Below are 9,422 nucleotides of genomic sequence, written 5' to 3'. Positions count from 1 at the left end.
AGATTTACAGACTACAGAGGGTAGAATGCGAACCACCTACTTAACATGGCAAGACATTCTTCAGGTCTGTACTCTGGAGCTGTATGACCCCCTCCCTGATTGAAGAGAAAAATGCAGTCAGCTTTTCGTTCAAGAAAACTAACAAGAAAAATTGAAGTGCATGATGGTTCTTGCCTTTATGGTTGTAAACGTCAACTGGTATTTTTCATAAGTATACTGCACTCTGTATCTGAAGCAAAACACTTAAATTTAACTAAAAAAGAACAAGAAATACTAGGATAACTAAATGATCGAGAAGCTGGGATAGATACCAACGTACCCTGCAATTTGTCCATTCACGAACCACGGTTTCCATCCACTGTCAACTGTTAGGTTTAGAGATTCTATCCAAGCAACAGTACCCAAATACGGAATCACCATGTCATGATCACCACTGTTAACAGCTAAGTTTATGGTTGAGGCAGATTGGATATATATAATTTAGGGTAGAACAATATGTATGTTGTGCAATATATTCTAAGCACCTGTATATCAGAACTCTGTAGCCTTTTTTTATGAGGTTCTGGTGATAAACGAGACTAGAAGAAACATCAGATATATATGAAGCTGATAAGGTCTTATTGCATCTCTGCCAGTCCTTGATGCTTCCCTGATTGTGAATTTTAAAATCAAGATTAATTAACCATCCAGGTTAGTAATGTGAACTTGATGTTACTGTAAATTTGGAATCTGCAAATTAACTTACCTCCCGAACATGAAGAGCATCTTGAACCGTTTTATCATTTGCCCATATATAAGAGAAACGGTAAATGTAGCTCTACATAAAACAAGGCATATGGTTAAGCACTTGCGCAAGGCTTTGATTAGAATACAACGAAGACAGAATGAAAATGTTATCTTAGTACCAATAGTACGCAGAGAGAGACTTACTCGACACCATGGCCTGGAAAGTTGAGGAAGAGAAAGAAGATTTACAGAGTCCTTACGCAGATCACTAGACTCCCAATCGGACCCTAATGGATTTGGAGAAGAAACAGTACAATAAGGTTCCAATATTTGGGGTGTGTTTATTTCTGCAATGCACTGCGCGCATATTCAAATGTAAAGTCAGTACTTGTTGATCCCATCCCACACTACTTGCACAAAACCAGTACTGCTAATTTCTTTACACTCACCTCATTGTATTGATCTAAATCATCTACACATAACGCATTGTTTGGATCCACATTGACATACTCGCCCTTACAATTTGTTTTCATTGACTTGCAAATGCATGAAAACCACATGGTTAGAAATGTAGTGTAAGAAGACATCATAGAGAATGCAAGAACATACAAAACTCAGTGGAACTTTTGACGCAATAATGCGCAGAATCATTACCAAAGAATCAAATTTTTACATACAATGATCCAACCTAGAGAAACAAACAAATTTAAGGGTGTTGGTGTGTTGCACCTGGTATAGTTCATCTGATATGAGAGCTTTTCTGAAAGCAAATGGCACTCTATAATTTTCATCGACATCCAAGTCAGTTGCTGGATTACCAAGCACATATCCCTGTATTCAATATGAAAACCTTCTAAACTGTTAAGCACACAAGTGATAAATTGTTCAATATCTAAACTCTAAAGGGAGGAATCGAAACATAAATTTACTTGGATATTCATCGGTGGATGACGTCCGGCTTCGTTACCTACAGCAGTTTAAAGTTAAACAGCCGCAACTGATCAGAAATCTAACATTGTCCTCATAAATCATAATATCCCAAGAGTAAGATATTCAATAGCATTTTGTACGAGATGGTGCATTTCCTAGGACTTGTGTATTCTTGGTAGCTAATGGTGACTAATTAAAGTGTAAATAACTAAATATTACCATCAGATATTTCTTGAACGACAATAGGAACTATAATGCCCGAATAAGAATCTCCGGCAACATAGAGTGGATTTTCGAGGAATTTGGGGTGATCCATAAGCCACTGCACCACAACATTGAAGCACAAAAATGTAGCTAGGAAGGAGAAGAGTACAGCCACCATAGTCGACAAGTCATAATAATTTCAGTCAACTAGCTAGAAATAAGTGACTGCAGTAACTTAACTCACCTTTCTGAAAAATTCGTAAATCTCTGCAGCTGATAATGTGTCACTCATGTTGCTGTATCCTTCCCAAGTTTTTGCATACGAGTAACCAGTGCCCACAGGTGCATCTAAGAATATAATGTTGGCCACCTGAGATCTTTCAGTTATTGAGCTCAGAATATCACAGACATAACACAACCAGTTTGAGGCTAGGGAAATATAGAGTCTGGACCTTTGTCCATGAGTATGGGTTCAACTTCAACTGTGGCTTGTTGCCAGTGGAATTTGCAGCGTCAAATGAAAGTGGACCTACAATGTAGTGTTCAACACACATCAATGGCTTTTGATTGTTGAAGACAACAATGGTAAACTATTTATGTAATTTATTGGCATGAATTTAGAAACAATTTGTGGGTTGTGCACTTGTGCATGAGAGTGAGAAAGAAAAAAAATGGTCAGAAGAGAATTCTCATAGGTGAGATATTGTATTCTAGGTGATCTATGAGTGAGCGAGTATAAAGGTTTTGGGTTTTGGATTATGAGATTTAACAGATGTATTATGCACTAGTTATATTCTCATAGTGAACCAAAAAAAAAAAATACAAATATATATCATGGGGTTCGTAAGCAGAAAAATTGCCGAATCACGCTAAGGTTTTGTTTAGTACAACTTCGTTTTTTAAAATAATCACATTTTATCTAAACTTATAGATTTTATTATGTTTAGTAAATTAAAGAAAAACAGTTTAACAAAAAAAAAAAGGTTACAGATACGTGGAAACATACTTCAAAGTAGTTATGAGGATGCTTTTAAAAACTGCTGTCAATCAAAACACATAAAATATTATTTTATGTTTTGATAACACTTTTAAAAGTAATTAATTCACAGCTAATATTTTTAAGAATTAATTCACAGTTAATTGTATTAAATGTACATCGGCAAAAATAGGAAGGAAGAGTTGTTAGGGTTTTTGGTTTCGTCGCTCTCCGGCGGCGCCTATATGCCGGCGTTGGCTTCTGGCCTCGTCGGTGTGGCTTGGGGGGCGTTGCGGTGGCCGGGGGGTGCTCCCCAACCCGGTAGGCGATGGCGGTGGATTGAGATGCGAGGCTTTCATGGAGGCGGACTCTGAAGTGGTTGGCAGATCTGAGTTGTGGAGCGGCGCTGCATCAACGGAGAGGTCCTCTCGTCGCTGTTGGAGCGGCGGTTCGGGGCTTACCTGTGGTGAGGTGAGATGGTGCGGCGGAGCGGTGAGATAGGGAGATCAAAGCAGGTGGTTTTCCCGGTTGCTTTGTCGACTTGGGTTCAGACCATTATGTTCCGATCCGGTGATGATGTAGGGGGATGGGTACGGAGGGTTGCGGACGTTGTTGCTTCTCGGGCGATGGTGAGGTGTCGACGGCGCGGCGCGGCCATAGCTCTGCATCAGGTTGTCAATTGTCTTCGGACCGGATCTTAGGAGGCCAGCATTGAGATCCACTAGTTGGTTTGGGCCTAGGTTCTTTTTGGGCCTAGGTACTTGGGTTTTGTTTTATAGGTTTTTTTAGTTGGTTATTGTCCCTTCTTTTTGAGCGAGGGTTTAGGGTTCTTTTGATAGTTTGGTGTCGTTAGTCGTGTCGTGGGGTGAGTCATGGTTATGGTGTCATTTCCAGGAGCTAAATTAATGTCGGTTAGTTCTTGCTGTTAATGTAATTGGGAGGTTACCTGTGCATATATGCTGGTAATTTTGGCATGTAGTGTTTGAAAGGGTTATTTCTTCTTGAGGTTGATTGGAAGGATGTATCGATACTTATGGATTAGGTTAGGTTACAATAGTACCCATATCGGTGTTTCGGGTAGGGAGGTGAATGGGGAATTATGTCCATCACCGATATCTCCCATGGTTGTAATATTGTTTTCCGGTTTAATGAAATTCTTGATATTTTCCTCAAAAAAATTGTATTAAATGTACATCAAAAACAAGATTTTTGTTAAAGTCAAAGCAATCCCAAACTAGCCCTAAATCTCGTTTCAACTATGTTTTCATCAATCCTTGTTTGTCATTCTGCTTATTATAGTGTTAATTATGAGGATGTGTATATTTCAGAATCTCGATTTGTTTATGGTGTGGCGCATAGACTGAAACACCTTGCTAGATCATTGAGTTTAGATGAGTTTTGGGTTGATGAACCTCCTGATATTATTCAGGATGTTCTTATATATAGATGATGGCCTGTAATATCTCACGAGGTTGAGGCAATATGACCCCCTCATTGTACGATCTTTCTCTTAATAATAATATAGGTGATACTACCTAGCTAGTGGGTACCCAGCCTGCCTTCAAAAATAATAATAATAATAATAACATACAATATTGTAATGTGACACTCACATAATGGACTTACATTATATGAAATTAAGAATAATTTGCACTTTATTTATATATTCTGTGAAATTTATATACCTTCTTTATTTCAAATATGAAATAATTGTGTTAAGTTTATAAGAGAGAGAAAAAAGCTCCCACATCTAATAATTTTCCGCATCTTAATCGTTTAAAAATGTTCATAAGAGAGAGTAGACCATGCATGTATTCTAGTATTGATTACGTACCGATACTTTCATATACAAGAGCAGAAAATCCAGAACAACCAGGACCTCCAGTAAGCCAAAGCACAAGAGGATCATACTCAGGACTACCCTCGGATTCAATGAAGTAATAGAATAGTTGCACATCATCCAAATCACCTACGCCGACGTACCTATATACGTAATCAACTTATAATTAATCTCCATCGATTACATATAGATAGTATGACTGAGAAAGTATAAGATGATAGTAGAAGAAACGAATACGAACCCAGTTTCAAGTTTGAAGGGGAGGTCGCCGGAGAAGCCCGGTAGGGTGTTGATGATGGAGGTTGATGAAACAATGTCAAAAACAACTGCCAGAACAAGTACTTGTTGCCACATTGTGATGATCTACCTTTTCAAATATGCAGAAATTGCTCTATAAATATGTATATTTTTGTCTAGTTTCTTCTGCAATAAGTGGTCGTTTTATATGGGGCCAATTATCCATTGGCTTTATATATAGAACATTAGGTGAACCTCGTGATGTTCTCAATTAGGTTAACTCGACATTCAGTCCTCCCTTTTCTTTTGGAGCTGAAAATTTAGTTGTACCTTTCTACTTATATACACAGTTCACTTTGTCATGGCCGTATATAAGTCTTTGCTGCTATACTAGCTAATGTCAACATTATCAGACTACGTACTATAAATAGTGTCTTAAACTCTTAATTAGTACATTACGAGTTACGAGTACACAAATTAATACAAGTAGTATGCATGTTAAGAGCATGAACCCAGAATCCACTCTGCGCAGGTCACCGGGAAAGCACGCTGGTGATGTTGAACCCAGAAGCAACAGGATGAAAGAGGTAGACTAGAACAAGTGCTTGTAGCAACAACACAGTCGCGATGACATGAGTTCCGAAACCTAATAATGTTCAAGACTACAAGCTTGAGTGATTGATCTCTTTGCTGAGCGATATCGATCGATACATCTTAAATAAGCGAACCAATCAAGCTAGCTGCTAGCGAGTAGGGTCGAACATCATCTTCGTCCTTTGGTTTAAAATACAATAATATGGGACCTAAATTAATACCGCCCGCAATTCAACCATAGTTTTCTAATTCTTTTGAAATTTTGTTTATGTTTTCATTTTTGTTTTTGTGTGACAGTGTGTGTATGATTGATATCGAGCTGGTGATAGATCAATATGCATGTCTAACTAATGGTCAGCCGGCCAAGTTACTTCCAACTTCCAACTACCATCTCTGATCACTGTGCATGGCAGCGTGGAAGCTCTGCGTATTAGACGACATTGCGTAATGCACTCTAGGGTACTAGTTAATGATCGACTTATTAATCTTGAGGATTAACATTTGTTTGTTCTTAGTGAATCGAAGGACATGCAAATCACTCTAAAATAACTATGCTTTACGTACGTACTATACTGATAATAGCAAAGATGTTATTCAGGATCGTAGCAGTGTAACGGGCACCCTGCACGAAGAATAGCCTTGATCAACTTCTGCTCGAGCAATTGTAGTATTTTGAATACTGAAGTTAAGTCATGACTCATGACCTACCGTTCTTGCCTTAATGCCTATGGTTGTATATGTCAGCTCAAATATATTTTCCGATCCCAATGTATATACTGGACTTTGTATCTGAATGAGAAAAATGTAACATATATATGAAATATTGATGACTTAAAACTTATTAGTTCTGTAAGGAACTGCGGTAGGAGCCAAACCCTACAATTAATTGTGCATTAACGAACCGATTACGTTTGGAAAATTCGATTAATTAATGGGAAAATGTCCAAATACAAAAAACAGAAAAGTTAGACCCAATCTAATGATAAAAAAAGTCAAAACTCATTCCAATAAATCTTAACAAAAAGACCAGAATAACTTTAGGGTGCGGCTATTTCCACCCCATTAAATGCTGAGTTTATCCCACGTTTAATTTTTTACCTTTAAAATTCTAATTCTGCCATTAAAATTTTGTGAAAATCTAGTTTTTATTTTCTTTCTTTTAACTTACAATTACAAAAATGATAAAATATATACAAATATTTCATCAATATAATTGACGCATACCTCCATTCTTCTCAAACCACATCCTATGTTCTCCTCAATCTCTTTCTTGAGTTATTTCTTTACGATTATGAATATTATATATATATATGAAATACTATGTTTAAAGCCATAAATAAAATTAAAATAAGAACGAACAATCCCATATATCACACTGTATAACCACCATGTTGAAGATTGAAGTGATTCTCAAATATGATTTAAAAAATGTAGAGATTTGTTTTTTTTTTCCCTAATGTAAATATGTAGAGAATTGGTGTTGTTTGGATTTTAGTTTAATATTATATTTTCACAAAAATTCTTAATTGTGGGGCTAGTATTGGAATATTTAGTTTAAAATTAAAATACGGGGTGAAAAAACATTCGGTGGGGTGGCAATAGCCGCACCCTAACTTTAACCACAAGCTCTCATCTCTCTCTCTCTCTCACTATCCGATCAGATCTCTCTCCTCTTTCTAACATCATCGGCGATGACAAACCATCACCGATCAAATCTGACTCGAATCTGGCTTCCTCCAACGCTGTCGACGACGGTCTCCACCTCTCCAAACAAGTGTACTTCGAGAAGGATCCAGGTGAGTCGCAGCACAAGCAGTCGTCGGAAAAGGACAAGTCGGTCTCCAGTTGAGCCTACCTCCCGACGTCGCGCGCCTACGGTCTACGCTGTGATATCAGACCCGATGATCGTCGAAAACCCGGACATCCCGAGTACCAGCCGCACGTGCACACCACCTGCCTCGCCGTCGACGATCCCAATGGCAACACGATTTCACCGGCGATAAGAACACCCAAGCTCTCATGGAGCGCACCAAGCACCATTTAGGTAATCAAGATGAGGTTGTATTTGTGATTTTGTGTGGTTTTTGAGTTCAATTCAATTGAGTCTTGAAATCTGAGGTTCTATAGAGTTCATGAGTTGTTTACGCCGCTGTGTATGGAGTTGATGAGTTGTTTGCGCTGCTGTGGGAGATTGAGAAGAATGAGTGGGTACATCACCGATTGTGGAATATAGAATGGGGAAGTAAAGACAACAAAAATGCTTTATTGAAGGTAGTAAAATACTTTATTAAGGTAGTAAACTATTTTATAACTAATTACTGGGTTAGTAACATTACTGGGGTTAGTAATATGATTATTGAGATCAGTAACTAATTATTAAAGGTCAGTAACTGATTAATAAGGGTTCACTACCTGTTAGCTTAATTCGTCGGTTAAGATTTCGTCTGAAAAATGTCGTCGGCGATGATTTTAACCGACGAAAAACATGTCGTCGGTTTTTTTCCCAGACTTTAGCTGATGAAACAATAAGATATTCGTCGGCTAAAGTGTGTAATAAAAAATTAAAAAAATAAGTATAGCCGACGAAATATAATCTGTTTCGTCGGCTAAACCTTATAAAAAAAATTTTAAAAATAACTATAGCTGACGAAACATGCCATAATTTGTCGGCTAAACCTTATAAAAAAATTAAAAAATACTATAGCCGACGAATGTAGTATTTAAATATCGTCGGCTAAAGTTGCTAGTTTTTGAAAAAAAAAAAAACTGCAGAAACTTTCGGCCACCTCCAATCACCACCAAAATTTGATAGAATTTTCCTCTCAACATTTCGAACAACTTTCTAGAAGAAGTCGAAGCCAATTCTAAGCCTAAACATGTCAATTGAATCAAAATATAAAAATCCCCAATTTTATACCCTAAAAACTTCAAATATTCGATTCTCCTCACACACACCGAATCGAGCTACCAAATTCTAGGGGAATGTAGTACCAATCAAACTCAACTTATCCATATATAGAACTCACCAAATGGTGACCTGAGGAAGGAGAAATTCGATCGACACCGAATCCGAACCGGCGGAGTTTTGGAGCTTGATTTATCCCTCACGGCGGCGTCACTCGATGCACCACTTGTCCAGCAATAAAGTAGAGACGACGGCGAAACTTTTGGGACAAGTGTGGCGGTCTCAGGTTGCTTGACGGCGGAGCTAGGCCGAAAAGAAAATCTGGAACTTTTTCTGATTTTCTGACTTTTTACCATCCACCTCCGGTAAAACTCCTATATAAAGAACTTTACCAGACGAAATTCTTTATTTTCGTCGGCTAAACTCTTTTGAAAATTTTGGTTGACCGCCAAAAAATTTTGGTTGAAAATTTTGAAAATTTTTTGACAATAGCCGACGAGATTTTGAATATTTTAGTCGGCTAAAGTCCTTTGAAAATTTTCCTCCAAATTTGGTTTACCACCAAAAAATTTTGACCTTAGCCGACAACTTTTTTTAATGTCTCGTCGGCTAAAGTCTATAAATTCACGAAAAACGCTCATATCTCCCTCTATATTACGTAGTTTGGTCAAACCTTCCACACGAAAAACTTTCACGTAGATGAGACGCAACCGCCTATATAAAAATTTTGAGACATTTACCTTCCGACGATAGGGCTCCCCATAGGGAATAATAACGGTAAATAGGGTTGACCTCTACTATCGGCACCGAGACGTTACCCGATTTACGTGATTTTTGAACCATAGCCGTATTTCACCATTCTGAACACATCTTATTTCACGATATTTTTTGATAATTTTGCTTCCTATGTAGAGTTGGTTCACAAAGTTGTATAACCTACTAAACAAGTTATACAACATTTGTAGACATATTGTGATTCCGATGACTAAAAATTCACAAAACCAAAAATT

The 9,422-nt window shown here is 37.7% G+C and overlaps 1 protein-coding gene across 1 annotated transcript; it reads right to left on the bottom strand.

The window, feature by feature from the left end:
• Positions 1-7,547, bottom strand: LOC101307753 (serine carboxypeptidase-like 18-like). Its single transcript, XM_004292064.1, has 15 exons — positions 7,461-7,547; positions 4,918-5,039; positions 4,671-4,819; positions 2,313-2,389; positions 2,105-2,230; positions 1,876-1,978; positions 1,656-1,693; positions 1,456-1,557; positions 1,176-1,262; positions 931-1,083; positions 746-817; positions 525-649; positions 320-433; positions 175-229; positions 1-95 (listed from the first exon to the last, which is right to left on the bottom strand). Exons 1-15 carry the CDS (start codon positions 7,545-7,547, stop codon positions 12-14), a joined length of 1,494 nt encoding a protein of 497 aa, XP_004292112.1. The 3' UTR covers positions 1-11.
• Positions 7,548-9,422: the final 1,875 nt, after the last annotated feature.

Source organism: Fragaria vesca, linkage group LG2 (assembly GCF_000184155.1).
Source record: "Fragaria vesca subsp. vesca linkage group LG2, FraVesHawaii_1.0, whole genome shotgun sequence".
Lineage (NCBI taxonomy): Eukaryota > Viridiplantae > Streptophyta > Magnoliopsida > Rosales > Rosaceae > Fragaria > Fragaria vesca.
This window is presented reverse-complemented; position numbering and strand designations above follow the sequence as displayed.